We start from the raw sequence: 13,984 nt of genomic DNA on the forward strand, positions 1-13,984 counted from the left end.
GTTTCCACATGCATGGAACCTTTTCTGCGTCCCCGATGACGTCATCCCCACAGCGTGAACCAGAATCTCCTGTTTGTCCGACACACAGCAGGAAAACTCTTGTGACCACGGCAGGCATAGTTTTTTTTTTCACATCTATGAACCGTAATGAAAATTATTTCACCGTTAGTGCAATATATATCTGGTTAAGCTTTATTTATCAATGAATTGGAACTGAACAGAATTAACAGGAAGTGACCTCGTCTGTTTTTACCAGAACAATCATATTTTCTGAAATACCAAGACACATGAACATATGTTTTTGTCTTATTAAAATGCTGACTGTGGATTAGACTCCAGAATACTCTGATGCTATACTGTTCACAAATAAAACATATACACATGATTAATCAATGGGATCATATGTGGTACTTGGCTGTTCAAAATAAATCAATATAAAACTATATTTGCACATTTTCAGAAATGCAGAAATTGCCCGAACCCATAATTTATTTTGAACATACACACTGCAACAGACTAAATCCTGAATCTGTAGACCATTACACTCCTTCACCCTGATGCACCCTGCTGGACTTTGCTGGTTACTGCTCGTTGAGTTGAGTGTTTTAGCTCAGTTCTGTGTCTTCATTAATCTAATTATTGGTTAGGCTGATTGGGCTGAAGTTAGTTGTTGCCACTGGATACTGTGTTAAATATGTTCTTAACATCAACAGCATTGATGTCCTTCTAAGCAGCATCCTGGCATTGTTTAAAATTAAACAATTGGTGAACACAAAGCAGGAGACGTTTACAACAAGATTGGCAAGTATTTTTAGGTAGGCATTTCAGCTTTTGGTAACACTACTAAGTAAAAGAGGAAACCCATGAAAACTTTTTCTGTCATGGTAGGGAGGGCAGGGCAAGTAGGACGCAAATGCACAATTCCAACAGGAAACAGGGACAACACAGGAACCACTTACCGGGTGACATGGCCTAATGCAGGTACAAAGACTAGAGACACTCATTACACATTTATACAAATACAACATATTATTACATTCAGGGGCAATCAGGCACACAATGGACACAAAAACAGCAGGAAACCTGGCCCAGGGTGCCAGGACCAGTTCAGGGAGTGATATTTTCTGTAGTTTGTTGTTTTGGGATTTTCTTAATGATGAACAATGCTAAATAAAGCTACTTTTATCAATATTGTTAATATAATATTTTTATTAATAATTGTATTACATTTATGTCTAGTTTTATTAATATTTACTACAATTGTTTAAGATCCAAAATGATCAGTCTCACCAAGTATAGCAGTAGTTAAGACATAATATGTATAGCATTTATTGTGTAGATAATAGTAAAAACACAGAACAAGATGATAATAACTCTGTTACATTGAGTATATTTAGGATAATAATTAAATTGCTTTTAAACACAACACCAGCCAATCACATGATACTTGGACTGTATGACTGTTCTCAAGAACAGTCAAACCTCAAATGTCTTTCAGTCAAAAAGCTGATGATGTACATTGTATATATTAAGGTAGAACAAATCATTTGGTTAAACTTTTTTCTGATATTCATATACTGCTCTATGATGAACCAACTAGGAAAAATAACTATACTCAACCATAATAGTGGACTATGGATCTTCCTGCACTACTTACACACAAAACAGGTAGCACACATTACTGAAAATTGTTTGTTTTTGCAAAAGACCTGTAGGCCTATACAGTAAGAGTACTTCCAAATAACACAGTTCAGAATAAAACAAGTTATTTTATTTTTCGAAATTAATCTGGAGTAGTTACCATGATTTCTAATTCAAAAAGATGTGACATTTCAGTAACGTATGAGTTATTGAAATGAGTGCTTGGTAATGGTGCTCGGTGAGCACTCTGTGCTCTGTAAGAGATCAAACCTGCCTAAACATCTTCATAAAATTCTTCTTCACAAAATTCTTCTTTACTCATCTGATGGTCAACAATGTATGTTTAATAGCTCCTTAATATGGCAAGCTAACTTAAGCCTGTTTCCTAAGTATCCATCACAAGCGGCTGTGAGGTTTGCAGGATGTTCTCCGAGAACTGTGATATTTTTGGGGTCCCAAACACAGACTTCCTCCAGGCCACTCATGACCATGAGACAGTTAGCTGGGCACCAAGCAGTGTCATATCCATAATCATGCCATTTCTTCTTCATGGGGTGGTTTTGATGGTCAATCTTGATCACTTTGCCAACTTGGACTTTCAGCTTCAACACGACCCGCTCATGTAGCTCCAGATCCAGAGGATACCGAGAAGCCTTTCTTAAATCACGGCTGACGTAGACGCCAGGGCCAAACATTCCATCTTCAGAGCGGCGAAACCCATTTTTCTTTATTGACTCAGCATTTTCCCTGGATGTCCCGTGATACATGATGTATGTGCAGTTGTGCTCATGGTTTTCATTGGATCTTAGACGTCTAGGTGTAGCCATCATTAAAGACCTCTCTGCAGAGAAAAACTAAAAACAGCCTTTATTAGGTTAGAGTCATTAACATTAGTGATCTTCACCAAAGATATGGAGCAGTGTGTAGTACTGTTGAACACAATAAAATATTTTGTCTGTAGTAAAATAAAACATAAGTAAAAAAAAAGATTTGTGTAACAGAATATTTCTATTCAGTTAGACAATGATAGCAACTTTTGTGGAAGTAATTCTGTTATAAACTTGATCATCACATGATCATTTCGGTAGTGTGAATTTACTTGGTATAGTGCTAATGGTAAAAACTGTAGTTATAATAAATCCATAAATTATGAAAAACTACACTCAAATTGGGTTTATTTCTTATTCAGCACATCAGAATACCTTCTGCAGAATCACCCAATTTACCATTTACTTCTGTTTTCATACTAAATAAACTGCACTTATAAAATGAGTTTGTCTTAACAGAGGGTTTTGTATTTTAAATCTATATTTGTATTTTGACAAGTTATAGAATGAAGCTTACCTTTCAGGACCTTGAGCAGGTTAAATATGTCTAGTACTGGGTACTTTCTATGTATACCTTTCAACATACTTTCACTTTCTTTTACCTGAAACTAGGCGTGTACCACTAGTGTGGAACTGAGACACGAAATTTTGAGTAAAAAATGAATTACAGGCCCATGAACAACAGGAGAGATTTCAGCAAATTCCCTCTGCGAGGACATGTCCTGTGTGACTTTTTCCTTTTTTTTCTCTTTTTAAAGACAGATTTATCCCATTTGAACCCATCTGACCCATAAATATTCACTGTTCCAAGGTAAATATTAACTGCTCTTTATAAGAGCATATGCTAATGGCTGTAAATGTAAACATTTTTAGTTTTCAAAGAAATAAAACAGAACAGAAGAAACTTAATAAAATATTTACAGGCACTAAAAGAGGATCAGGCTGAGGGCAGAGTTTACAGTGTTTATTGACTGCAATTCACACCCCAGTAATGACATCCACCTTGCACTTAATGCAGGTGTGAAATGGATAGAATATCTTGTACTTACACACGCACCACTGATTGCACTCAGCATACACACAGATACAGAGACTATATTTGGAAATACTGCGCTGGTTAAGACAATGTACAAGCAGCATGTGAGGAATGTATATGCAACATGTTAAAGGAATGAAGGAAGTAACCCCATTGTACTGTTGGTGGAGCAGGAGAAAAAATGAAACTGAAGATGCCATTTAAGATTTGTAGATAATTGTGCTGGACCTCACCTGTCTCAGGAATTCAGAAATAGGTGTGTTTTAGGATAAGAAATGAGTATAAAAGATGTGACTCTCAACTGGCTTGTGGCTCGGTGTGGTCTGGCAGTATGATGAGTCCACGACTGGAGGAACTTGTCCATTTCTCATTTGCATTACATTTACCTTTTTTCTATTCATTTGTCTTACACAACTCATAAAATCAGACATCTCCCTTACTATGGTACTGTTCTGCCATGCTTGATCATTATTTTGTATCTGTAAAAGAGCAAAACAAGTCAGTCAACTTTATTGTCATCTCACTACATACAAGTACACCGAAAGACAAGGTTGTGACGTTTCGGGGATTTACAGTGTGCAAAAAAGACATAGTGCAAATAGAATACACAAAACATGACAAAGGACATTGTGCACCAACCCATAATATAGTCAAGACAAAGCAGGCAGAAAAGTAGCAGCAATACGATAATATATGTATATGGTATAAGATATACTATGATAGTAGTAGTGATAAATCTCAAAATCTGTGTGAAATTGCCTGTTATACCTGAAAAGAATTGTAATCACATTCATCATTTCTCAACCCAGCTGAGAGACTTTGGTCTGTATTATCACAAGCAACATCATCACATCAGCCAATGGCTGTGGCAATACACAGTGCTTTTAGAAAGTATTCAGACCCCTTTCAACTATTTGTAATGTTATATATATATATATATACACACACACACACACACACACACAATCAAAAGTATCTGTCATTTTAAAAAGGAACTCCAGCATGTTTGAACTGATATTCTACTATGGCACATTTTATTATTGATGTCAGGAAGTTATCCCACAGATTCACCGACTCAGCCAATATGCTTTAGGAGCGCTACCTGCTCTCTGTTCAATGGAGACCTCAGATTCATGACTCATGAGTTATTTAATGGATTCGGGTGAGTCATGAATCACACAGTTCTAGTTTTTGTACCACTAAGGAGGCTGTACATCTCTTTCCACACCCCCGTGCAACACAGCATAAATAGTGGTGAAGAAATGCTATAAAACAAGTGTTTCATTAGGCTGTCACATACCTTCTGTTTGTAAGGCTCTTGACTGTGTTGGACAGGGCTTAGATATGTACTGTCTCTTTAGTGACACAAAAACACAGTTTATATTGAAGATGATTATGCCCATATACCTTAGCATATTAGCTTGTGTGTCTAGGTCAATCTCCAAAGTCTTCATATTGTCAGCTGATAACAATCACGTAATATGTAAAAGTACAATCTGTTCGTGTAGTGCCATTGCATTGCATGAACGGATATGCACAGGACTAAAAAAATTGCAACGGTTGTATTGCGGTGCTTGGGGTGGCCTATAGGCTGGCCAGGATTACGTGTGAGGTGGCGACGGCCAGCCCTGGTCGAGGGAATGATTCACCTGGCTGCTTAAACCAACTGTTACTACACCGCATCACCCATGGTTGGGATGGGGGGACAGAAGGAAACACCCAGTGAGGCAGTGATGGAGAAGCCATGGGAGATTCAGACCAGATGATGCCCATCACTTGGTTCAAGGTAGATGAACTGCCAGGTTTAGTAAAACGCATCTCCATCCTGTGTTCATGGTTCCCCCAAGACACGTCTTCCGACCTGCAGGCCAAGGAATAATCGCACCATCTCAGGAGAGCACTTGTCCTTTAATGAAATGCTTAAATTCTAGCAAGGTGGCATTGAATTAAAATTAAAATATTCTGGAAGGCTGGCAGAACCCCCCCGCCACGGTCCTTGAGCTGGAGAAGTGGTCGTCTGGTTAATGGAGCCCCCCTTAATACGCTGGGACACATGAGAGCTAATAGACAGAGATTAGAGGCCAGAGACCCTTTTGACCTTAGGTGGGGCAGTGGTTGCCACGTGGGTAAAGAAATGGACCCGTATTCGGAAGGTTGCCAGTTCGAGTAGCCAAACCACTGAGGTGCCACTGAGTAAAGCATCGTCCCCACACACTGCTTTCCGGGTGCTTGTCTGCAGTGTTAAAAAAATCACTTCACTTTCACTTGTGTGTGTGTGTGTGTGTCCCTAACGTATACAGCAAAAATAATATGAATGCAATCTTTTATTTAAGGTATATAATTTAAGGCATTCTGCAGCATTTTGGTACACACTTTTTGTTAACAATGTCTGTGACACTTTCAGCATAAATATGTTTGCTTCTGTCCAGTGCTGACCCGGTTTTGAGGGCAATGTCAAGACAAAACAATAGGCTTTATATTATTTTTATTCAGTACAAAATCAACATCTTGTTGAATCACCCAATTTACAACTTACTGTTATTTAAAATATATTCTTTACATCTCCACACATACAAACTACATTCATAAAAGGTGTTTGTCCCTCTGTTAAGCTTTTCTGATCTATGCTCTTGTATTCTAAATCTTGCTGTGCTGCATACAGAAAGCTACAGATTGAAGGGCCATACAATGAAACATAAAATCTATGAACTTACCCTGTAGGACCTCAGGCAGGTTAAGTTTCTAGTGCTGGGTGCTATCTTTATATACATTTCACGTTAGCATTGACTTTTTTCCCCCTGTGAATAGGTGTTTAACACTAGCATTTAGATTAATGCTAATGCATTTAGATTAATGATTAATGCTCAGAAAGAAGTACAAGACCTTTATGCATGGAACTACGGTATTGAGTAAGAATGAGTTTAAATAAAACAAAAACACACACATTACAGAGACAAGTCGAGCTCTGCAGGACATTTTTTTGAAGGTGGTAAATATGCATGGTCATACAGAGGTCAACTCGAGGCCCATCAACCCCAGGAAAGATTTCTGTTGATTTTTGATTGTTGCTAACACTAACACTAGGATCTGTCTGTATCTATCTGAAGACCTTTGCAATTCGCCCTGCCAATCAACTTCTGGGCCAAATCCTGACTGATGGCAGCCCATTCCTTCATAATCAGTGCTTGGAGTTTGTCAGGATTTGTGGGAACTTGACCACAAGTTGTCAATTGGATAAAGGTCCTGAAGGCATTGTTCTTCACCAAACTGTTCTTGAATGGTTGGGAGAAGTTGCTGTTGGATGTTTATATACCATTCTTCATTCATGGCTGTGTTCTTAGGCAAAATTGTGAGTGAGCCACAAGACAGGACTGAATGTAGCGCTCACCTTTTCTTCTCCCAAAAATCACTTTTCCAGATGCCCTAAACAATCAGGAAGGAGCTTCATCAGAGAAAATGACTTTACCCGAGTACTCAGCAGTCCAGTCCATGTACCTTTTGCAGAATCTCAGTGTGTCCTTGATGTTTTTCTTGGAGCAAAGTGGCTTCTTTGCTGCCCTTCTTGACACCAGGCCATCTTGCAAAAGTCTTCACCTCAGTGTACATGCAGATACACTCACACCTGCCTGCTGCCATTCCTGAGCAAGCTCTGCACAATCCTGCAGCTGAATCATCTTCAGGAGACTTATTTGGACACCATGAAACCTTATTCACAACACTTGAACCTATCTCCTTTAAGTTTTTGATGATCTGACAAATGGTTGATTTAGGTGCAACTTTACTAGCAGCAATATCCTGGCCTGTGAAGCCCCTTTTATGCAACGTAATAATGACTTCACATGTTTCCTTGCAGGTAGTCATGGTTAACAGAGGAAGAACAATGATTTCAAGCATCAACCTCCTTTTAAAGCATCCAGTCTGCTATTCTAACTCAATCAGCATGAGAAACTGATCTCCAGCCTTGTGCTCCTCAACACTTTTACTTGTGTTAAGGAGATGATCACTGAAATGATCTCAGCAGGTCCTTTTGTGGCAGGGCTGAAATGTTTTTTGGGATTAAGTTCATTTTCATGGCAAAGAGGGATTTTGCAATTCATCTGATCACTCTCCATAACATTCTGGAGTATATGCAAATTGCCATAATAAAAATGGAAGCAGCAGAAAACCAGCATGTGTTCCATTCTAAAAAAAAACAATTTAAGCACAACTGTATTATTATTAAACTTTTTTAGTTCAACTAATCCAGTTTTTCCCCTTGTTGTCTAGATTCCTTGTTGTCTGTGTTAATACCCTTTCAAGCATTCTAAGCACTTCCAGGGCCTTCTTTCATTGATATTATTCTGTATTGTCTGTCATTGTCTGCCTTTTTTTCCTCTTGCACACAACATGTTTAGAGCTGAAATGCATGAAAAAAACTTGATATCATATTTGACATGGGTTATCATGGTAAACATATGAATTATATTTCTTTTTCTGATATCACTCACGCTCACTTTCCATATTCACTTAGTCCCAGTGAGGAGGAAATCAGAGAACCTGTGGAGGGAGAGCATGCAAACTCCACACACAAATAAGGGATTCAAACTCATAACCCTGGAGGTGTGAAGACATGTTGCTAACCACCTCCCCACCTTTCCCCCCGCAACTGAAAATCATGCACCAAAATTCCACTAACAATGCGGCTCTCTTTATAATAAGAGCGTGTTGGAAATTTAGACGGCACATGGTCATAACAGACATAAGGCATTAAAATATTGTCCTGGGGGGACATTTTGCTCACATTGATTTCAATGATACAGTATTTGAGAAATTAAAATTTTATTATAACTTTGATGGGACAGAATTTAACAGTTTGGGATACTGAGGTCATTGTCTTCAATCAGCTGCTCCATTCAGGGTCACCACAGCGGATCAACTGACGTTAAAATTAAACTTGAGCTTTATTGTCATTTCAGCTACATACATGATAGACACAGTACATAGTGAAACAAAAACAAAGTTTTTCTGTAACCAGGTGCTGCATGTAACAATTAAACAAAATTACATACTAAGTATGAACTCTCAGGGACTTAAGTCCCTGTGTCCCTGAACATAAGTTCAGTTGTCTGATGGCCTGACTATGAAGCTGTTGCAGACTCTGGCACTGAGGGCCCAAATGCTTCCGGACCTTTTTGCGGATGGCAGGTCGGTGAAGTGTGCATGTGAAAGATGTGTAGAATCCTTCTACAGGGTGGGCCATTTATATGGATACACCTTAATAAAATGGGAATGGTTGGTGATATTATTTTGAAGTCAGCCATCTTGGATCAAACTTTAGTTTTTTCAATAGGAAGAGGGTCATGTGTCATCAAATTTATTGGTAATTTCACAAGAAAAACAATGGGGTGTTTGGTTTTAACGTAACTTTATTGTTTCATGAGTTGTTTACAAGTTTCTGACCACTTATAAAATGTGTTCAATGTCACCAACCATTCCCATTTTATAAAGGTGTATCCATATAAATGGCCCACCCTGTACACTGTATTTCCCTGCATTTATAAGCATTTCACTGCATATCATATCGTCTATGACTGTGTATATGACAAATAAAATTTGAATTTCACAATGCTGCTGGCTTTCCTGATGCAGCGTGTGTGGTAAATGTCCGTTATGGAGGGAAGAGAGACTCCAACGATCTTCTCAGCTGTCCTCACTATACACTGTAGGCTCTTGCGGTCCGATGCGGTGCAGTTCCCAAACCAGACAGTGATGCAGCGGCTCAGAATGCTCTCAATGGTCCCTCTATAGAAGGTGTTAAGGATGGATGGTGGCCTCTGCAGGAAGTAGAGATGCTGCTGGGCTTTCTTGGCTGTTCAGATGGTGTTAAGAGTCCAGGAGAGATTCTACTCTAGATGAACATAAGGAACTTTGTGTTCTTTACTATTTCCACACCACATCCATTGGTGCTCAGTGGAGAGTGGTCCCTCTGTCCCTCAATCATCTCTTTTGTTTTGTCCATGTTCAGAAACAGATTGTTGACCGTACACAATTCCATCAGTCGTTGCATCTCTTCTACAACTCATACAAAATGCAGCAGCATGACTGATCTTCAACCTTCCCAAATTCTCCCTTTTTAAATGTGTTCTTGACATCAACAGCAATGGGCTCATTCTAAGAAGCTTCCTGGCATTGTTTAAAATTAAGCAATTGGTGAACACACAGCAGGAGACTTGGTAGGTTGGTAGGCATTTCAGCTTTTGGTAACACTACTAAGTAAAAGTGGTCTGGAAACCCATGAAAACTTTTTCTGTCATGGTAAGCAGGGCAGGGCAAGTAGGACGCAAACGCACAAACAGAAAATAGGGACAAGACAGGAACCACTTACCGGCTGACCGGACTAATGCAGGTACAAAGACTAGGGTGGTAGTATCCTAGTGAGTAACACACTCGCCTGTGAACCAGAAGACCCAGGAACCAGAAGACTTACTACCATTGTGACCCTGAGCAAGGCACTTAACCATAAGTTGCACCAGGGGGGACTGTCCCTGTAACTACTGATTGTAAGTCGCTCTGGATAAGGGCATCTGATAAATGCTGTAAATGTAAATGTAGAGACACTCAGGACACATTTATACAAATACAACAGGTTATTACATTCAGGGGCAATCAGGAACACAATGGACACAAAAAAAGCAGGAAACCTGGCCCGGGGTGCCAGGACCAGTTCGGGGAGTGATATTTTCAGTAGTTTGTTGTTTTGGAATTTGTATTCTTAATGATGAACAATACTAAATAAAGCTTATTTTATTAATATTATTAATATAATATTTATTGCATTTTTTATTAATATTTAGTACAATTGTTTAAGATCCAAAGTGATCAGTCTCACCAAGTATAGCAGTAGTGAAGGCATTTAATGTGAATAGCATTTATTGTGTGGATAATAGTGTACAAACACAGAACAAGATGATAATAACTCTGTTACATTGAGTATATTAAGGATAATAATTAAATTGCTTTTAAACACAACACCAGCTGGAAATATTAATCACAACCTTGGTTTCTGGGCCAGTAACCCAAGAAGATTACTGTCATCCACAAACCAATCACATGATAATTGAAGATAATTGATAATTGAGAAGGCACATGATAATTGGACTGTAGGACTGTTCTCATGAACAGGGAAACCATCAAATGTCTTTCAGTCAAAAAGCTGATGATGATCTATTATTCTACATAATTTTAATCATAACAATGTACATTGTATATATTAAGGTAGAACAAATCATATGGTCGTACTTTTTATGATATTCATATACTGTTCTATGATGAACCAACTAGGAAAAAAAACTCTACTCAACCATAATAGTGGACTATGGATCTTCCTGCACTACTTACACACAAAACAGGTAGCACACATTACTGAAAATTGTTTGCTTTTGCAAAAGACCTGTAGGCCTATACAGTAAGAGTACTTACAAATAACACAGTTCAGAATAAAACAATAAAACAACAGAATAAAACAAGATTAATCTAGACCATGATTACCATGGTTTCTAATTAAAAAGATGTGACATTTCAGTAACATTTGAGTTACTTGAAATGAGTGCTTGGTAATGTGCTCTATGCTATCAAACCTGCCAAAACATCTTCATAAATTTCTTCACTTATCTGAGGGTATTGCTCCTTAATACGGCGAGCTAACTCAGGCTTGTTTCTTAAGTATCTATTATAAGCATCTGTGAGGTCTGCAGGATGTTCTTCGAGAACTGTGATATTTTTGGGGTCCCAAACACAGTCTTCCTCCAGGCCACTCTTGACCATGCCACAGTTAGGTGGGCACCAAGCTGTGTCATAACCATAATTATGCCATGTCTTCTTCATGGGGTGGTTTTGTCGGTTTATCTTGATCACTTTGCCAACTTGGACTTTCAGCTTCAACACGACCCGCTCATGTAGCTCCAGATCCAGAGGATACCGAGAAGCCTTTCTTAAATCACGGCTGACGTAGACGCCAGGGCCAAACATTCCATCTTCAGAGCGGCGAAACCCATTTTTCTTTATTGACTCAGCATTTTCCCTGGAAGTCCCATGATACATGATGTATGTGCAGTTGTGCTCATGGTCTTCATTGAATTTTAGACGTCTAAGTGTAGCCATCATTAAAGACCTCTCTGCAGGGAAAACCTAAAAACAGCATTTATTAATTATTAAGTAAGTCATTAACATCAGAGATCTTCACCAAAGATATGGAGCAGTGTATAGTACTGTTGAACACAATAAAAAGTTTTTGTGTGTAGTGAAATAAAAAAATAAGTACATGATTTGTGTAACAGAATATTTCTATTCAGTTAGACAATGATAGCAATTTTTGTGGAAATAATTCTGTTATAAACTTGATCATAAAATACTAATTTCATGATCATCGATCGGTATTGTGAATTTACTTGGTAAAGTGCTACTGGTAAAAACTATAGCTATCATAAATCCATAAATTATGAAAAACTACACTCAAATTGGGTTTATTTCTTATCCATCTGCAGAATCACCCAATTTACCATTTACTTCTGATTTCAGTACCTGCATACTAACAAAAACTGCACTTATAAAATGAATTAGTTTTAATAGAGGTTCTTGTATTTTAAATCTATATTTGTATTTTTAAAGTTATAGAATGAAGCTTACCTTTCAGGACCTTGAGCAGGTTAAATATGTCTAGTACTGGGTACTGTCTATATATACCTTTCAACGTAGCTTTCACTTTCTTTTACCTGAAACTAGGCGTGTACCACTGGCGTGGAACTGAGCCAGGAAATATTGAGTAAAAAAACAAATTACAGCGTGACAGGTTGATTTTAGGTCCACCAATAACAGGACAGATTTCAGCAGATTCCCTCTGCGAGGACATGTTCTATGTGACTTTTTTATGGGTCGGTGCGCAATGTCCTTTGTCATGTTTTGTGTTGTGTATTTTTCTATTTGTCTTTTTGCACACTGTTAATCCCCGAAACTTTCTGTGTTTTGACTTAAGAATGGTTTGCTCTTTTACAGGTACAAAATAATGAATGTAATTGTACTAAAGCATGACAGAACAGTACCATAGTAAGGGAGATGTCTGACTGATTTCATGAGTTGTGTAAGACAAATGAATTTCAAAGGTAAATGCAATGCAAATGAGAAATGCACATTTAATACAGTGTACAAGCAGCATGTGAGGAATATATATGCAAAATGTTAGAGGAATGAAGGAAGTAACCCCATTGTACTGTTGGTGAGCAGGAGAAAAAAATGAAACTGAAGATGCCATTTAAGATTTGTAGATAATTGTGCTGGACCTCACCTGTCTCAGGAATTCAGAAATAGGTGTGTTTTAGGATAAGAAATGAGTATAAAAGATGTGACTCTCAACTGGCTTGTGGCTCGGTGTGGTCTGACAGTATGATAAGTCCACGACTGGAAGAACTTTGTTGGTTCTGACTGAAACAACGTTTGTCCACAATAATCTCCTGCTGTAACTCTTTTGTAAAAGCTAGGTGATTTTTCAACAAAAGTTTAAATTTAGTGCCATTCTGTCTACAGATATTTTCTAAAGATGCTCCATTCATGCACTTCTGCATTTCTCATTTGCATTACATTTACCTTTTATATTCATTGGTCTTACACAACTCATGAATTCAGTCAGACATCTCTCTTACTATGGTACTGTTCTGCCATGAAGTACAACTGTTCTGCCTTTAGTACAATCACATTAATTATTTTGAATCTGTAAAAGAGCAAAACAAGTCTCAAGTCAAAGTCAAATTTATTGCCATCTCACCACATACAAGTACACAGAAAGACAAGATTGCGAAGTTCTGGTATTTACATAAAATAACACACAACATAAAACATGACAAAGGACATTGTGCACCGACCCATAATATCGTGCAGGTCAAGACAAACTAGGCAAATCATGCAGACAAGTAGCAACAATATGATAATATATCAGTATATAGATATAAATTTAGTATACAGTGTATATGGTATATTATATACTATTATAATATTGATAGTAGTAGTAATAGTGATAAATCTCAAAATCTGTGTGAAATTGCCTGTTATACCTGAAAAGAATTGTAATCACATTCATCATTTCCAGCCGAGAGACTTTGGTCTGTATTATCACAAGCAACATCATCACATCAGGAAATGGCTGTGGCAATACACAGTGCTTTTAAAAAGTATTCAGACCCCTTTCAATTTTCAACTATTTGTAATGTTGTCATATACATACACCCAACCATAACCACAACCACAATATACACACACACACACACACACACACACACAATCATAAGTATCTGTCATTTTAAAGGGGATCTCCAGCATGTTTGAACTGATATTCTACTATGACACATTACATTATTGACATCAGGAAGTTATCCCACAGATTCACTGACTCAGTCAATATGCTTTAGGAGCACTACCTGCTCTCTGAGTTAAGACTCCGAGATTTCTGTTC

The 13,984-nt window shown here is 37.9% G+C and overlaps 1 protein-coding gene across 1 annotated transcript; it reads right to left on the reverse strand.

The window, feature by feature from the left end:
• Positions 1 to 1,683: 1,683 nt before the first annotated feature.
• Positions 1,684 to 12,238, reverse strand: LOC114792566 (uncharacterized). The gene is made up of 3 exons (XM_028983838.1): positions 12,169 to 12,238; positions 11,236 to 11,670; positions 1,684 to 2,480 (listed from the first exon to the last, which is right to left on the reverse strand). The coding sequence occupies exons 2-3, from the start codon at positions 11,644 to 11,646 to the stop codon at positions 1,971 to 1,973; spliced, it is 921 nt and encodes a 306-aa protein (XP_028839671.1). The 5' UTR covers positions 11,647 to 11,670; positions 12,169 to 12,238; the 3' UTR covers positions 1,684 to 1,970.
• Between the last annotated feature and the right edge of the window lie 1,746 nt (positions 12,239 to 13,984).

Source organism: Denticeps clupeoides, chromosome 6 (assembly GCF_900700375.1).
Source record: "Denticeps clupeoides chromosome 6, fDenClu1.1, whole genome shotgun sequence".
Lineage (NCBI taxonomy): Eukaryota > Metazoa > Chordata > Actinopteri > Clupeiformes > Denticipitidae > Denticeps > Denticeps clupeoides.

Coding starts and splice junctions, on each gene's coding strand:
- LOC114792566 (XM_028983838.1), bottom strand. CDS start 11,646: ATGATGGCTACACTTAGACGTCTAAAATTCAATGAAGACCATGAGCAC. Junction 2,481..11,235: donor CAGTTCTCGAAGAACATCCT/GCAGACCTCACA, acceptor TTCTCTGCAGAG/AGGTCTTTAATGATGGCTAC.